Source organism: Solanum dulcamara, chromosome 5, assembly GCF_947179165.1.
Source record: "Solanum dulcamara chromosome 5, daSolDulc1.2, whole genome shotgun sequence".
In the NCBI taxonomy this organism is placed as follows: domain Eukaryota; kingdom Viridiplantae; phylum Streptophyta; class Magnoliopsida; order Solanales; family Solanaceae; genus Solanum; species Solanum dulcamara.
In genome coordinates this window covers 2273537-2292277 of record NC_077241.1, presented here as the reverse complement: position 1 = coordinate 2292277, position 18741 = coordinate 2273537, and the positions used below count along the sequence as shown (strand labels likewise).

At 29.9% G+C, this 18741-nt stretch overlaps 2 protein-coding genes across 2 annotated transcripts; both read right to left on the bottom strand.

The window, feature by feature from the left end:
• Positions 1–2562: 2562 nt before the first annotated feature.
• Positions 2563–3417, bottom strand: LOC129890324 (ethylene-responsive transcription factor 2-like). Its single transcript, XM_055965891.1, has one exon. It carries the CDS (start codon positions 3317–3319, stop codon positions 2693–2695), a length of 627 nt encoding a protein of 208 aa, XP_055821866.1. The 5' UTR covers positions 3320–3417; the 3' UTR covers positions 2563–2692.
• A 5227-nt stretch (positions 3418–8644) lies between these two features.
• LOC129888736 (linoleate 9S-lipoxygenase 6-like) lies at positions 8645–12171 on the bottom strand. The gene is made up of 9 exons (XM_055963722.1): positions 11948–12171; positions 11539–11828; positions 11220–11460; positions 10807–11148; positions 10644–10729; positions 10447–10554; positions 10052–10356; positions 9704–9967; positions 8645–9618 (listed from the first exon to the last, which is right to left on the bottom strand). The coding sequence occupies exons 1-9, from the start codon at positions 12135–12137 to the stop codon at positions 8865–8867; spliced, it is 2580 nt and encodes an 859-aa protein (XP_055819697.1). The 5' UTR covers positions 12138–12171; the 3' UTR covers positions 8645–8864.
• Between the last annotated feature and the right edge of the window lie 6570 nt (positions 12172–18741).

Here is an 18741-nt window from a genome sequence, read left to right as displayed (position 1 = left end):
CGAACGAACAAAGGGAGATAAGAAAAAATAGAACCTTTTTTTGGGGGGAGTTTCTTGCCGAGCCTGTATCCATTAAGGCCCAATTATATTTGGATTTTGTGCTCTTTAGAAAGTCCAATAAAAAAAAAATTATTCTCAAAGGCTCGGAATTGAGTAATCCCGATTATGTCATCACAACTCATGTTGATTAAAGAACTTATAGTTTTGGGTCATTTGCACATTTTCTCTTATTTTACGTTGGTCATTAATTTTTGCTCCTCATAATAAATAATATCTTTGCATAGCATGTGTGTATGTTTTCACATCATAATATTTCACAAGCTATGTTTCGTTGTCCTTACAGAACTTATACATACTAAGCATAAATTTGATTGCTAAAGAATAAAAATTAAAGACGAGTTCATTCTAATCCTGATCTTTACTAACATTTGTTTGATTGTATATATTTACACTAGTTATATATAAATATTGATTATTCACTTTTAATATTTTTTAAAAATCGACAGCAATTACAAATAATTATTATAATTAGAAGGGTGAAATTTTTTGAACCGTCTATCTAAAAATATTAATATCCCCAAATTAAAACCCCAGAATCATTTGATTATGTGATAAGGTTGAGTATACTGACATAAAATTGAGATTAAATTTATCTTATATTTGTTTGTAAGATTAGCTAATTTCAAAGTAGATTTTACATAAAAATAATCAAATTAGCTATTTTATATGATATTCAATTTTATAAAATATTATGAGATATCCCATCATTGTACCAAACGATCGAGAAGGATTCTTTTCTTAGAGAAGGTCTAAGTCAAGTTATGGATAATATTTTATTTTTTCATTTGTCATTCAAAGAAAGTTAACAAGACATGGCACCCCCACGTGTGGTTAAAATCTATGTTTATTATATTTTTTCGGTTACGATTTATATAGTTTGATTTGATATGATTTTTTTAAAAAAAATATATTTTTAAAATTTATGATTTAAAATAAGTCATTGATATTTATATAATTATAAATTATTTATGAAGTAAGTTGAACATTTTAAAGTTAAATTATTTCTAAATATATAATTATGCCATTTTTTGGGATTAATTAACAAAAAATTACTCATATAAATTTGGATGAAGCGAGTAAATATTTTATTAAAGGTGGAACCCATAAATAGGCTCTTGAATTTGGTTGGTTTTTCCTTTCAGGCACCTCAACTATATTCTTTTCCTATTAAATTTCTGAATCATACATAATTTGTATCTTTTAAATATTCATCGCTGACATTGCATAAAATATCATAAGTTTTTTTTTTCTCAAAAGGGCGTGTGTAATCCACTTTTCCCACCTGGAAAATGCAACCAATCAAAAGTCAGCTCCTTTAAATTAAATTACACATATCAGCGATGAATATTTAAAAGGTACAAATTATGTGGTTCAGAGGTTCAATAGGAAGGCATCATGATTGAGGTGTCTGAGAGGAAAAACCAACTAAATTTAAGGACCTATCTATGTGTTCCGCCTTTATTAAATGATTGAATGTTTGACAATTTAGTATAAATTACAAGGTTAAATGATACTACTAATGATTGGGAAGGTGGCAACAACGTTAGAAGCTTCTTAGCTCATACTCTTCGTAATTTAATTTATGTGACGATATTTGATCAATTATAAAATTTAAGAGAGAAAATAATAAAGACTTTTAATATTTATGACCTAAAATAATTAATGCATATTTGTGTAACTATAAACTATTTTTTCTGATTTAATTAATTATGTGACTGACTGTATCATTGTTGGTCGCATATACAACAGTATGTTAAAATTTTCGTCAGAAAACAATAACATGAATGGACACTTAGTTGAACGACAACGACATAAGTGCGCTCATTTTTTAACGAATAAGTCTTTTCTTAAAGTTCAAAAGCATATATAATTTTTTTTTCTTAAAAGATATAAGTATCACATAAGTTGAGCAAGAGAGAATATACTTCTTCTTATTATACAATTTAAGTTCGGATTTGAATCGTTTGATGTGAAGGTTTGTTGTTTTTGATCTATTTAATCTGATAATATAAACATGCTGTTAATGCACAAAATATAAACTTTTACTAAGGAACTATGTTTGTCTGAGTTTCAACTTTGAAAAGATGAACTAATATTGATATTATTATTTATTAGGTGTTGAAGTTAATTATTTTAACTTCAAAATCATATCATTATGATAAAATTCATACACGTATCATTATTTTAATTTCTTGCAAATAATGTATTTTCTATTTTTAAAATGTGTGTTTTACTTTTGCTTTTTTCGCTTCAAATCTCACGAACCTCATCACTTTTTATGCTTCTTCATTTTTTTTTAAACACTTGATATTAATTTCAAAATATAATACATTGAAAAAAATTAAATGTTAAGAAAAACATTTTTTTATTACATAAGCAAAGATGAAAAGGAAAATGGAATGTTATATTCTATTGATGAGTTTAAACTCGTCAAGTAAGGTAGCCTTTAATCTCGAAATTTACTTGTTTAGAAGAACTTTTTTGTACTTGTAGAAAAAAAAAATGATAGAATCGTAGTTGAGATATCAGGCTTCACCGTGCTATCATCAAGCTTCTTGAGCGTATCAAAAATGAAACAATAAAAAATTGAATTCGACAAATTCTATAAAAAAATTTTTACCGATGTGAGTGCTCAAGTATAAACTTGAGAAACTTTCTTTTTTCTCTTCGTCGTGATCGTCGAGGGTAATGATGACGACGAAGAACTCTCGGAAGAGGTCGACAATGACCTCTTCCGACCAACACGAACTGATTCGGGTTCACCTGAATTAACCCTCAACGGAAAATTCAACAATGCACGTGAACCCCGAATCCGATACGCCGCTTTATCATAAGCCAACGCCGCATCCTCCGCCGTCTCGTATGTTCCCAGCCACAATCTCGCCCCATTCTTCGCCGGATCCCTAATTTCTGCCGCGAATTTTCCCCATGGCCTCTGTCTTACTCCTCTGTAATGCATCGATTTCAGCGCCGGCTTTCTCTTAACCGCCGCTGTTTTTACTTTCACTTCCACTTCCATTTTCGCCTCCGCCGGCGCTGGCGCCGGAGCCGCAAATCTGGTGAAATCGTACATCTCGGGCGCGCTAACGCTCACTTCAGGCTCAATTTTGACGGACGGCTGAAACTCAATACGAACGGCGTCGTTTAGAACATTTTCAGAAATTGTTGTAACAGGTGAATCCCAATCTTCAAGTAAATGCTGCCTAATCGATTCGAGAAGCTCAGAATCATTCATAAATTCGTTGTTTTCGAATATCATTTTTTTTTCCGAATGAAAAAGCAAAAATAGATAGTTAAATTTTGCCAAATAATTATGAGGGAAACTATATATTTGATTCGAGTAATTATAGAGGAAACTCCTTGAAGAAAATGAAGTTTTATTTGAGCTTTTTTGGATGAGAATGGTGAAATGGATTTATTTTTATATATGTATATATATGTGAAAAGATTCATGCACGTAGCTGAGATCTTTCATGTAGAATAATTAGATAAATATTTTTTCAGAAACTTTATGGACGTTCTACGAAGTTTCTTATATGGGGGAAAGTTGAAAAAAGAAAAAAAAAGTTTGGTAAAATGATAAGCCTGCAACCACGTGCATTATTTAAGTTAAATGATAAAGAAAACTTTTTAAAAAGTGATTTTTTTTTTATCTATTAGAAATAATCACTTTTTATTTATAATATATGAAAAAAGTTTGTTGATATCTTAATTTATTTAAATTTTACTTATGAAATTATATTATATATATATATTTTTAAATATAGTATTAAATATCAGTATTGAAGCCTAATTAAATTTAAATTTGAGGATGATGCTCTCAATTATTATTATTTTTATTTTCAAGATTTCTAATCTAAAACTCTAATTAATGTGCACTGGTAAAAAATCTCAATCATATTCCCACCGGTGGTGAAGTTATAAATATTAATACGAGTGTTCAAGAATACTTTGAAGGTTTACTATTTGTGTATGAAAAAAAATATTTTCCCTGTATATGAAGTATTCTCTCTGTCCTGATTAAAGTATCATACATATTTTTTTCGTATGTTCCAAAAATAGTTTTTTTTTCTAAATTTGGTAAGTTTTTAATTTCGATATCTTACGTGATAAGTTTTAGATCACAAAATTTGAAAAACTACACACATTTTTAGTTCAATATCATAAAATTCAAAAATATTTCTTTATTTCTTAAATTTTATACGTAGTCAAACTAAAATACTTAAATTCAGATAGAAAAAATATAATTTTTCTCCGAAAAAAATATTCACGCGACCATCCTTCGATATATACAGCTACGCTCCTAATTTCCCCACAATCTGAGATTTCTAATTAAATTAATATACTATTTTCGTTACAAATAGTCAATTTTAATATCATAATGGGTATGGACTGATTAGCGTTATGCTATGCTCAAATTGTGGAGCCAAATTATTTGTTGGTATAAGCAGTAAACTTTATGTATCATACCCAATTATTACTATTTACATTATTGGCTTGGGCACATAAACTTTAATTATCATTTTATTTCTCGATGCTATATATCCAAAAGTAATAATATCAAAGAAAGCATAACAAACGATTAGTGAACGGAGGTAGAGTCTTTAATTTATGAGTTATAATTATCTTTTTATAATATCGCAGGTCTTCAGTTATTTAACAATTTATTATAAAAATTAATAGTAATAAATTCTCACATGTAATGTAGAAAGTAAAAATAAATTGGAATTTTGCCAATAGAGAGAGAAACTCTTATTGCCTCGTTGATTACATAATTATGATGTTAATCATAAGTCATTAGTAATTGAAAGGGTCAATATTCAATCATATTCATTGAATCTAGACAGTTGTGTTAGTAATTAGGCATTTGTTTTTCTTGATTAACTTCATAAAATCATTCATATAGAAACAAAGTCAATATCCAACATACAATAGTAATAATAATAATAATATATAAGGTTCATACAAGATCGATATACTACATAAATTCCACATAAAACAATGTTTAATCATACATAAAATTTTAAATCATCAATCTGCTCATATATTATTATTAGAAGTATTAAAGAAAGCATTCAAAGAATAGTGGGAAAGTACGAAAGTTAGATAAAATTAACGTATATAGTTCGAAATCCCGTATATATTAATCAAAATTAACTATTAAGTGTTTCTATTATGAGAAACTTACAGAAATTTCATTAGTTTAGAAGTTAATTATTTAGTTACACTCTAATTTGTAATATTATGAATCTTATCAGATTTTGGTGCGTTCAGATACATGTATCTCGGGACACACGGGGGTCAAAATTAGGTGTAATTTGTTTTACATACACTGTATCCAAGTGAATTTGCCTATATCTAGGATACATCGACAAATCTCATTCGTATCCCTTGCCTTTCTCTAATCTCGCTTGTCACTCTCCTAGTGTGATCCACATGTACCTAAGATACATGACTATCTCGCTCGCCTCTCTCCCTAATAGGTGTATCTTTCTCAATATATAATAAGAAACTCTTAATAAATAATAAATACGTAATTATTTAAAAGTATAGATAAAATTAATATATATGTCCTGAATATATGTCCTATTAGTTTCCCTACTATTAATTGTATCTCCTTGAAGTATAATTTCCTTTGAATTAAAAACCTTCCAAAGGCTCATTGAAGATGAAAAAAATTGACCTATCACTCAAATTCTTTTCTGTGTACTGCAATTGAAACTCTTTGAAGAAGGTTTGAAGCATGATGCTAACGTATTATAAAAAAATAAATTACAAGGGAGCATGCTGTAACTAGGACACTATATTAGTTTATATATATATATATATATATATATATATATATATATATATATATATATATATTTGTATGGTATCTTTTTAATATATGGTTAATTCAAACTTGGTACATGTTGTGTATTTTGACTTTGACTCTTGAATTCTAGTCTAAATGGTATCAGCCATCATTATATTAATAAGAGAGTTTAAGATTTACGTATATTCTATATTCTTTTTGAATTTTATTTATGGGATTATGTTGAATTTTTAAGAAAAACTAAAAGGAAAAGGGAATAATTAAATACGAAGCTGCAGCTAAACTTCTTATCTTTGTTTTGTATTAGAGAGTTTTGTTCAAAATATTACTCGCTCCGTCCCATATTAGATGAGCACTTTCTATTTTATACGGTGATTAAGAAATCATTAATATATTTATTATCTAGACTATTTTGCCCTTTGTTCATATCAATGCAATATACATAGAATATAGAAATAGCTAGTATTGAGAATTGTTCACATTTAAAAGGTCATATTAATTGTAGGGATAAAATGAGAAAAATATAATTAATTCTATCTTGATTTAGTTAGTGATCATATAATATGAGAGAAATATTTTTAGCAAGAAACCCATCTAATATGGAACAGAGGGAGTACGTAGAAAAAATGTCGTTGAATTGAATTCTCAAGTGGATAATATATTTATTAATTTTAGAATCTTGCACTTATTAGAAAATTAGTATAGATGCAAGTGCCAAGTGGTCAAGTTGGATAAATAAAATAATGTGGCAGCATGTTCTTTGATTGTTTCAAGAATTATGCTAATCCTAGTACATTAATATAATTAACCATTAGAAACCTCTGAATTAAAATATTGTTGCAAGTTTTTAGATTAATTAAATCAAAGATATTATGTGATTCATTTGTTCTTAATTATAGACTCCAAAAAATGTGAGGGAGTTATTCCCAATTAATAATCTTGCATGATAAGTTTGAATTAGTATATACACAAATAGTATAAAAAAATTATACACTATCAGCTAATTTCACTTCTCGTAATGAATAATTTGTGTTATTCTAAATCGTTACAAATCGTAGATATGATTTATTGATAGTTATTGATTTAGTTATTATTATTTTTTAAAATTACAATTTGCATGGAGCCCAATAAAACTAGATACACTTGCGCAATATGCAATATTCACAAGTTAATATATTTTCTTCGTACAATAATAGTTGTCTACTATTAATTTGACACATGTTTTGTCTTAAGAAACAATAAATAATAAAGATAGTATTGATCATCGATGCAGGAGGAGAAGAGGCGGCAATTAAGAAATTTGAGAAGTCCGTCGAGGAACCTGACTCGATGGTGAAGATGGAATGTCCGTTAACGCCGCCAAGTTGGAACTCCTTTTGGGATCAGAATTCTAACGGAATGTATGCCATTGTTATCTCCTCATCCGTCGTTAGGCTTTGCGCAGCTCATGGTAATCTAAAAAGTGACTAAACATCGCATTAACAAAAAAACTAAAGGGAAAAAGAAAGCACAATGAGAGAGGGAGGGGGGGGGGGGGGGGAGTGTGTGTATTTAAAAAGACTCCCTCTGTACGGTCAAGTGATTTTCACTCCATCAAATCAATTATATTGAGAGGTTTAACGAATAATAATGATTCACAGTCTCACTGCTAATTGAAGTTACCCTTTGAAACAGACCTCTGCCCTCTGGTGCATATAGTTTCTAATCTCCTGGTTATACTAAGTGATTGACTCTTTGAATGACTTATCCTATCCTTTCTTTTTCTTGAACCGAGGGTTTATCGCAAAAAAATTAAACCCCTCTCCCTCCTAAGACATAAGAGTAAGATTATGGGATTACACTCATAAGTATGTTGTTTGAAGCTTAAAATTTCTCGCTCAGTCATTCCCAAGGATCAAGAGAAAAGTTTTTTTGCGGGGCTGGGGCTAATTCATTTGATATGAATTGGGATTGTTTGGTTAACCTATAATGAGAAAAGGGGTAAATGTAATTTACTGAAAGTTAGTATGCTATGAGATGATATGTAGTTTTTTTGCAGCGTGTTTAAATTGTACAAGAAAGATTAATGACACACTAGCTTTAACTAATTGATATTCAATAATGACGCCAACATATAAATATCCTTCATGTTGGGTCCCTACGGTGGCGACATCATATATTTTATCAAGGATATTTGAGATTTAGTATGTATATATAAAAGGTAGTTTTTGATCTATACATACAAAGTGTATGTGTATATATATATATATAGAGAGAGAAAAGATTCATACACGTAGCTGAGAACTCATATATGAAGCTTGCAACCTTGGGCAGTTGTGCATGATATTTGAAGTCAAGTTAAATGGTTAGCAGTGAACTTTCTCTCTCTGTATATATGATTACTAATATGATGAAGCTTTTCTATACTAACATCTTTTATTTGACAGAAAATATCTTTGGATGCTATAAATAGGGGTGGAGCTAGTAATCCGAATACGGGTCAACAAAACTCAACAGTTTTAGCGCCAATCCTGTATTTATACTAAAAGATAACTTAATATATATAAGTAATTTATGAAGAACCTAATAATTTTCTTTTTAGAATCTAATTTCTTACTGATACAAGACTACCCACATGTTATCGCCCATTTTCCATTATGTGAATGATGGGAAGTTATATCAGAAGGTAACCTCCCCATTAGCCATTAGGAATTTAGCCAATAGTCATTGAATAAAAAATAATAGACCAAAACGTAAGTCATATCATAAAAAATATTATCAATGATAATAATTATTATAAGTTGCATTTTAGGCTGGAATTTATTTGCATTATTCTCACAACATACGAAACGGTAACAAAGTAGACTTAGGGGGGTCACACTTACAGAAATAAAGCAAACAAAGGGAAACAAACTTGAAAATAATGGAAATTCATCACACGATTTATTGAAACTCCAGCTTTCTTCATCCATTGTCGATGACCTTATTCTCATGGCGGTGTAGAAAAGGTCTATATTGACACACTGTTGGGAATTCCTTTGCCTGTAAGACCATCTTCACTTGATGGAACAAGCAATGTATATGGAGCCTTAATAGGCCCTGACCTGTTTCTCAATGTATGATCACCATTCATTTGTATAATTCGATTTTCAATGTCAATCAACTTCTTTCCAAACCTATCAAAAGCATCAAAGGGTTCTTGATCCTTTGTCCATTCAGGGGAGTCCCTTTGTCCAAGATAAATCTCATCTGAACTATGCCTTGACAAAATCTCTACGAGGGAAACACCAATCATTGTTTGCAACTGAGAAGTGATTGTTCTCAGGAACGCCTTATCAGGATTTCTCTCCAGCTCTTCATACTCACGAGTTCCAGGCTCTGGCATAAATCTTCGACTTAATGTAGGGCGATTTGGGATGTAACCTGCATAAGGATATTGCCCGAAATTGACTGCTGCATGAAGTGCAGAAGATACCCATATGATGATGGCACAAGAATCAATTAGCTCTTGGCGTGTTTGCATTTTAGGCCACCAGGGTTCATCTTTCTTGTCACCATGTCCCACTTCGCGGAGTTCCTTCCACCAAGCTTGAAGTTCAGTGTCTTTCAGGATCGTGTCATCCGCTTTGTAGTAGAAATTGCAGTATTCTGTCACCCAATTTTTGATTGCTGACCATATTTCTAAACCATCGACAGCAAATGGATAGTCTTGTATCAGTAGACGAACACCATGTGGAGAACTGGAATCCTCAACTGCCACTCCCCTGAAATTGAATAATATAATGATCAAATAGGCAAGATCCCAAACATCATTAATATAACATTTTGATGAAACTTATCATTTAGTACCTTTTAACAAGATCAGCCGGAAGTGCTTGATCAGGGAAAACCCAGCTTTTGTAAACCACAGCTGACATTTCCATGGCATATTTCGACTGAAAACATGTACTCTCAAGAACTCCCTCAGCATTGATTAGAATTTGTCTTGCATTAGCATTTATATTCATTGTGTCTCGAAAATGAGGATTTAGAAGCTTGTGAATAGGGTGAAGCACACTTAATTGCCTATTTGTTGCAATCACAAATGGCTCAATCACTGCATGTGTATTCAACCTGCGAAGATAACCAAATGTTTAATTAGTAACGCGTTTATTGCATGTCATAAATCATCATACACGTCGTTAGATAGGGAATTACCAATGGCTAATTAGTTGATGAACACCTGCGTCAACAACTGCAACATAAGCTTTGGCCAATTGCCAGATGGAGCTACCAACACCTAGATCAGATGGAGTATATACTTTGCTAATAACACCAAATTGATCTCCATCGGGATGTGGCAAACTTAATTCAATTGCTAATGGCTTCAAAGATCCATTATCTTGCAATAAGAGCAAAGTTCTTGAAGCATAGGTTTTGGTTGTTGTGGTGTTTATCCTCCTCAAATATGGTATAATCATATCATGGTGGTCCAATATGAAAAGTTTTTTAGTCTTGATTGCCTGTCAAATAACATGCCAAAAATCCTTATATAGAGTTTGTCGAAGGAATCTATGTTAAATGTACAAACTTAATTGGAGTAAATGAATTACCTCATCAATTGTAAGTCCATCCAACTTATCCTCAATGTGTTGTATAGTAATTGTACTATTTTGATTTCCATATACATTAGGATCCAGCTTGCTTTTTGGAGGAAATTCCTGCATATTAAATAACAAACAAAAGAACAATATTCTTTATCCATAGGAAGATTGAAATTTGAAATTTTAGTCCAAGAACCGGCGTATACTTGGAGTCCAGAAATTATGACAGGATTAACTCCAGCTAGCATTTCTCTTGCAAATTCTTCATCAGTCCTCCATGCAGTTTTATCTTCTGCTCATTCAATACATAAAATGACTCAGTCACATAAAGACTGTTTTTTAGAATGATGATAAAGGTATATTTTGTACCTTTAATAACTAGAGGAGTCGGAAATTTCATTATTCCTTCACCATCAGTTCGAAGGAGTTCTTTTACCATCGGCAGAGGAATGTTACCAGTGAAAGATTTGAATAAAGGGCCTTGAGGAAGTTTGATTCCTCGATCATATAGTCTAAGTATATCCTCAAAACTATCAAACTCATTAGGGGTGCCATCAATAGTACCAGTTACTCCAGGGACGATGAATTGAGATAAAGATTTCAAAGCGTAAGTAAGGAAGTCTGCCATCTTCAAGTGACCAAAACGCTCATCTCTCGGTACATAGATGTTTAAGCTCAGAACAAGTGGAAGCCTGCTTTCAATTTTAGGATCTATCCAAAGCAAAAAGAGAAAATTAATGTTATAACTTTGCAAAAACTAAATGAACTGGATGGATCCTAACCTCTTCGTGTTGGTGATCTGCTTGTTCTTCCTCTCCGAGGATACGGATACTCAATAGAACCTCCCAAGATAGGTCTGATTTTTTGTTCACCTTCATCTGGATTGCTCAAGTCATTGTACAAAGCGTAGTCATAAACTCTATCCCATTCCTCAAGCTTTCCTTTTCCATTTCCTCGTAAGTTTACCAACTCATCTTCTCTGTATTTGAGCAAAGGTTTTGGTGTTTCACTAGGAAGATATGACTGCAACAACATCAAATAAAGTCACAGAAATGCAACAAAAAGAAGGCATTTTCTCAAACTGAAACGTAACGTACGTACCTGATTTGCAAAGAAAATGCGTTCTGACTTGTATTTACTAGCTTGATAAATCCAAGAATTGCAAACAAAATGAACCTTGCCATGATTAGGCACATCTTCAAGTGTGAGTGACTTGAGAAAGAACTCATTGAGATGATTATTCCTTACGAGGACTGCACCTGGGACTCCAAACTCCTCATCCCAATCAAATGTCACACGAAAGGTTAATTCAGCTGATGCGAATGGGATTAAACTAGTCAGCCCCGACTCCAAGTAGGCTGGATTGCTGCGTTTCCCTTTTGAATTGTTTGCTGAATATATATATAGTGAAAGTGAGTAAACGACCTACTCTGAATGCAATGACATTAACGTGAACAAGTCATTGAATGTGTCTTTTGCTGTGAAGATCGAAGAGAATTTTATATATTACCTGGATCAAGCTGAACAGAACTGATCAATTGGAAAGAGACTTTTTGGCCAAGGACATCAAAAACACTATCAACAACAGAACCAGCTATATCAGTAAAGTCTAAAGCACTCTTTTTCATCATCACAACATTTCCTCTAACTTTCTTTGAGCTATGATGCCCAAGTAGTCCATCAGCAATACCCTTAAACATTTTGATATATTTATGTAAGGCAAATATTAAAAGACAGGTGAATGAATGTTGTTGTGAAGTTTCAATGCAATGAGTCTAGTATTTATAGCCAAATATTACAAGCTATAGCAAGAAAGAAAATAATACACAAATCCAATGTTTTTACTATATATTATTGTGAGAAAACACGCCATAGGAGTCGTTTTCTTACTATACAATAACATAGTGGATCTAAATTCTCTATCTCTATCACTTCCTTGGCACATTTTTCTCTTTAGTATATCTCAAGATACAATATTTTTTTAAAATTTTCAGGTTTAATTGATCAAATATTTTGGAAAACATTTTCCAGAGGAAGAGAAGCTTTCTAGAAATAAAGAAATGATTCATTAGAAAAATAAATTCCACTAGTTACATTCCACATTGTTTGAGTCTCCACCAACATACCCACTCCTGTACCTTCCTACCCCAACCTCATTTAGTATTTGACTAAAGTATAATAAAACCTTGATAAAGTAATATTCAATAAAATAATAATTTCGCTAAATGAATATTTTTCTCCGATCCCGACTTGAGTCAGTTATATTAAAGTAATATTCTCGCTAAATGCATTAGATAATAATTTTAAAAAAAGTATTAAAGACCCAGAAAAAATATAAAATAATAATTACTAGAATACATCAAGAATTTATATATATTTCATCAGTCAATAATACTAGACCAAAAATTCTCTTTCTTATGCTCACATATTACGTTTCTTATTTTATTGGTTAAAGATGATTTTTGTACGCCTTTCAAATGATGAGAAGACATTATACTTAGATTATAATTTTTAAACATCTAGCTTTTTTCTTTTATAGTTAACATAAAATCTCTTCATATTCTATATACATGAATATATTTAGAAACATTAAACTTCACTAAATTCGTTTAACTTTTCTAGATTTAAATAATAAATATTCAAAGACTATACTTTTTAGTTTCCTAGATTTAAACTTTTTGAAATTCTTAATTCAAATATTTTTTTTCTTTCTTACGACACATACTGCAAAATACTCTCTAAAATAATAAATATTTATTTATCAATAAATAAATATTTTATGCATTTATCGATAAACTAATTGTCTCGATAAATAATTTTTTTTTGATCCCAAGCATATATATTTATAAATTTTTTACCATATATATAAATAGTATATAAAGTATCACATAAATCGAAACGGGATAGTGAGTATAAACGGACCATCATCCATAATCGACACAAGTCATTTGACATGGGATCCACTTGTACAATCAACTTATTCTCCCATGAATTTTGTATCAAATGACATGTAAAATTTGAATGTTTGCTAAATGTGGGCCCCTTTTTTTTATTTAATTACTTAAATAATATATTATATAACATTAATTATGAATTTTAATACATATTTTATATTTATTAAAAATAATAATACTTTTTTACCCAAAAATAACAAAAAAAATAAAAAGTATTTTTTTCCTTCTCTCTCCTTTCTCTTTCTTTCTTTCTCTCTCTCCTTTTACCCCTCTCTCTTTCTTCTCCTCTCATTCCATTTTCTTTCTTCCTCTCCGTGTCTTTTTTCTCTTTTTCCTTTTTTGGTCTGTTTTTTCTTTCCCTTTTTGTTTCTCCCTCTTTTAAAATAATAATTAATTATTCTAATTTAAAATATAATTTTGAATTGGATATTATAAAAGTGATGATTTTACTACTTTTTAAATTAATTAATTTTTTATGTAAATACATATATAATGCATTTCTAACTCAATAAAATAAATAAATAAAAAAGATAATTATAATATATTTTGAATTCAAAATATATTGTATATATTATAGAAATATTTCAATGCACTTGGTGAATACATAACTAAAATATTTTTAATACAATAATATATTCCCTAATAAGAGAAAAAAATAAAAAATAATTATAATAGATTTTGAATTCAATATATTATATTATAGGCATGTTTCAATGCACACAGTGAATATATAACTAAAAATATTTTTAATATAATAATATATTTTAGCACAGTTAGAAAGAGAAAAATAAAATAAGATTTTTTTAATTCAACATATTATACATATTATAGGCATGTTTCAATACACGTGGTAAATAAATAACTAAAATATTTTAAATACAAATGTATTATAAGCATTATGTGTGAATTTCAAATATTTCAGTACTATTCAAATTAATTTACCTTGTTAGAAATGTATTATATTTGCTGAAATAACAACAATCAAATTCATAACAATGTATAATATTGAATTCGAATTGTAAATATATTTTGAATTTAATATATTATATATATTATATGCATATTTCAATGCACGTGCTGAATATATAACTAAAATATTTTTAATACAATAATATATCCTGTTAAGAGAAAAAAATAAAAAATAATTATAATAGATTTTGAATTCAATATATTATAATTAAAATGTAGTGAATATATAATTAAAATATATTTATTATAAGTATTATGTGTAAATTTAAAATATTTTGATACTATTTTAAATTAAAATAATTAATTATTATTTTTAAAAGAGGAAGAAAGATAGAGAAAAATGGAAAAAAAGAAAAAAAGAAGAAGGGAGACAACACGTGAGAAAGAAAGAGAAAAATGGAAAAAAAGAGAAAAGAAGGGAGACAACGCAAGAGAGAGAAAGGATAATGGGGTGATTTTAGTTGTTAATTAAGATAAATATGCTATATAGACTGTAATTAAAAAAATATCCTAAAAAAGTGTAATTATTAATTTAAAAGAGTTTATTTATGTAAAAATTTCTTTTTCTTTTCTATTCTTATTTTTTGGGGAATGAGACTTTACGTAGAGTTTAAATATAAAAACATTAAGTTAGAGTAAATAAATTTAAGACAAATAAACTTGAACATGTCATTCTGTGCCAGCATCATCTTGCCTATACATCACCCTTTACCCTCAAGTATTTATTTATGACATAATACATAAATAGATCTTTTAATTTGGCCTCATTTTATATTTGTGTCATCCAATTTTTGGTATACACAAGTAAACATTTAAATTTGTATAAAATTAAACAAGTAGACACACATGTCCTACGTGGCACATTACATGTAGGACGTCACATATGACACAAAATTGCCATGCAGGATGTCATGTAGGACGAATGTGTCTATTTGTTCAAGTTTTGGATAGTTAAAGTGCTTACTTGTGCATTAATAAAGTTAGAGGTCATAGTTACCAGCTGAAGCCATGTTAAGAGTTATATTTATGCATTATGCCTTTATTTAATTATTTAGTCGAGAAACACATCCGTACGTAGTAAAAGATCAAGAATTCACTTACATCAATTCAAAGCTTCACAATCAACAAAATGGTTTTTCCCTTTCTTAATTAGAGTCTTCGAACGTTAACAATTTATTCAAAAATATGTTCTGCATGGTTAGACGTGTTAAACGATATCCATATTGATATAAAAAATACTTAAACCCAAAAGTCAAACTCGAGCCCTAGAGTTAAAATTGGAAATTAACTTCAAAATTGTATTACTCATTCCTTAATTAGGGAATCCAAATGTATAATTTCAACCCAAAACAACCTCAAATCCACCATAAAATTAATCAATTCAAATCTCTTTATAAGTTAGGGTTAAAACCTCTCAATTCCCGCTTTAAAATCAAGTATTAATCAACTAAATAAAGCAGGTAATTAAGTGTAAATACCAAATTCAAGGTTATATTATTATCCTCAAGTTAAATAATTGTTTTTTCATAAAAAAATCAGCTTGATTTGAGCTCCACAAAACCCTAAAATGAGTTTAAAATGATATATAAAATCCCCAAAATGAAATATTTATGTAGGGAAGAAAATCCTCTATTGCAATGAAATGTTTAAAATGATTGATCACAATGGAAACTATAAAGACTGATTGTAGCTACATAAATGTCTTATAAAGTTTGCTTTAGATCATTAATTTCAAATAAAACAATTCTTTCTTCAATTTTGTGTCTATACAAATAGTGTCATACAAATCGAAAAAGATAGAGTATTGTAATACGATATATACATTCTTTTTAAAATAAGCTAATAAAGAAAGTAAAACAAACATTTTAAAACAAAGAGAGTATTTTTCGATTGACTTGTAAATTATTGTAGAAAACACGTTAGAAGAGTCGTTTTCTTACTATACAATATACATCAAACAATCAGACAATACACATGAGTAGGGATGTCAAATAAGCAGATTACATTAATTTCACGCCACGGGAGGGTACCCTAGACGTGGCCGGCACTCAAAAACCATTACTAGCTCCCAAGTGAACCACTTGACCTGATCACACATTCGTTCATTCATTCAATCAACGGAAGACTTAAAGTAAATAAGTAATTAAGTGGGCAATTTCAATCAACAATCTAGCTCAAGGAAGAAAGTTCATGGACCAACAAATCAAACTCCAATGTATGTCATTAAAAGAGTCTGAGAAGAACAATTCAAGGAAATAAAATACTCAATCGATCCATCACTATCTAGTCTATGAAGCCTCTATCACTACTATCTAATTGGTGTCAATGACAGGTTCATGGCTACCTCAAATCAGAATAAAAAGACTAAACTCGATATAAGAATAACATAAGTGGTATCCTCCGAAAGCAGGAGAGGACTCACCAATAAGCTGAGTGTGAACAAATCCTCAATGGTGCGCCTATTGATGATCTCTTAAACTTGTCCCTGCATCATGAAATGATGCAGTGTGGAATGTAAAAATATGTAATATGGCAGAATGAAACATGCGTCAAGATAGAATAATATCGGTTCAAATATCTTAAGTCAGAAAGATAAGAGAGACTCAATCAATGTGTCATAAGTCTAAAGTAGGAATACAGTTTAGACAGAGACCAATCATATACAATCCAATACAATCATGTACAATCCAATCATTTACAATTTGATCCAATCCAATCATATACAATCCAATCCAATCATATACAATCCAATCCAATCGTATACAATCCAATCACATACCATCCAATCCAATTCAATTCAATCATTTACAATTCGATCCAATTCAATCATATATAATCCGATCCAATTCAATCATAAAAAATCCAATCCAATCGCATACAGTCAACTCAATAATAAAGTCAAAAGACTCAACTCAATAGATATGCAAATTAGAATTTAACAATGTTTTACAATTCGACCTAATCAAACCAATCATATCATGTACAATCTACTCAATTTGGGAGTTTCTCTAATTGACAAACATCACCTATGAGCCAGTGATATACAACAAGCCGATGTTGCTTCCACGTCTGTTCATACTTTGCTAGGGTATGAATGAATCAACCAATCATGTATCCAATAATCAATCAAGTTCTATCATTTCAGGAAAATGAAATAGGGAAACATCCGACTTTAACAGTCCAATCCCTTCCTACGTTGGCTATGTAGTTCGTGGGATTCAAGTATGTATTATACTCATGCCCAATTCGGTGCTCAATACTCCTCCCAAGACTCAATATGCTCATATCTATTCGGTGAGTAAAATATTCAAAATACTCATTTAGTCTCTTTGGACTTAGTTTCAAATCAACTCATTTAGTCTCATTGGACTCTTTTCAAAACTTAATCAATCTGGTCTCATTGGATCTTCTTTCAACATCAACTCAGCTCAATCATCAAACTCTTCTTTTTAATTTAACCCAATCTCAACTCAATGAATGCAATAAATATTAGATGCATTTAAAACATAATTTTAACTCCTCAACTCAATCTCAAAATAGACGTTTTAATGTAAAAATGCTCAATTCATTTATACTCAAAATACTCATGTTCAAAATGATAATTAAGAGACTTCTCAAACTCAACTCATGCTTAAACTCTTTCTAAATCAAAAATAAAAATAATCATTCTTTAAACTCAAATAGTGCATAAATAGTTTATGCAAAAACATTCACAAATCATTTATTTAAAACTCCTTCTCAAACAATCATTTATACTCAAGATCCTCATATGACTCCAATCAAATCAAATTATGCAAATCATATCATGTAGTCACATTAGACTCCAATCCATTACATCTTCATCAACCATTTCACTTTTTAAAGATGAAAATCATTTTCATCTTCATCAAACATCTTGCTACAAAATCCTTATTTAATTCTATATTCAATTTATAGAGACACAAAGGACATTCTAGTTACACCAATGTTTCATTCTTTTTATGTCATTTACATTCATAGCTATCCCAATTCATTCTTTTCATTTCAATCAATACATATACATAATCATTTACAGTATGTAGCTATGATTTATGAAATAAAATATGAAAGACAATTATTCAAGAATTCAAGTCATAAAAATCATCAATCAATTAATAGTATGTAAAAATATTATAGAGTCTAGGAAAAATTCAAGAAAACATTTATAGAAGGTTCAAATCTTTCACAATTTCCAACCAACACATCTATGGGGCATATAGAAGAACTCAATCCATATTTTAGGTTAACCTTATATTCCTGGAAATGAAAATTATCTCACCAAAAACCAAGGACACGGCTTGGATATCTTGAATCCTAACTTTTTTTCTCCTTTCTAGTCTCTTCTTTCAAATCTTCTAAGGTG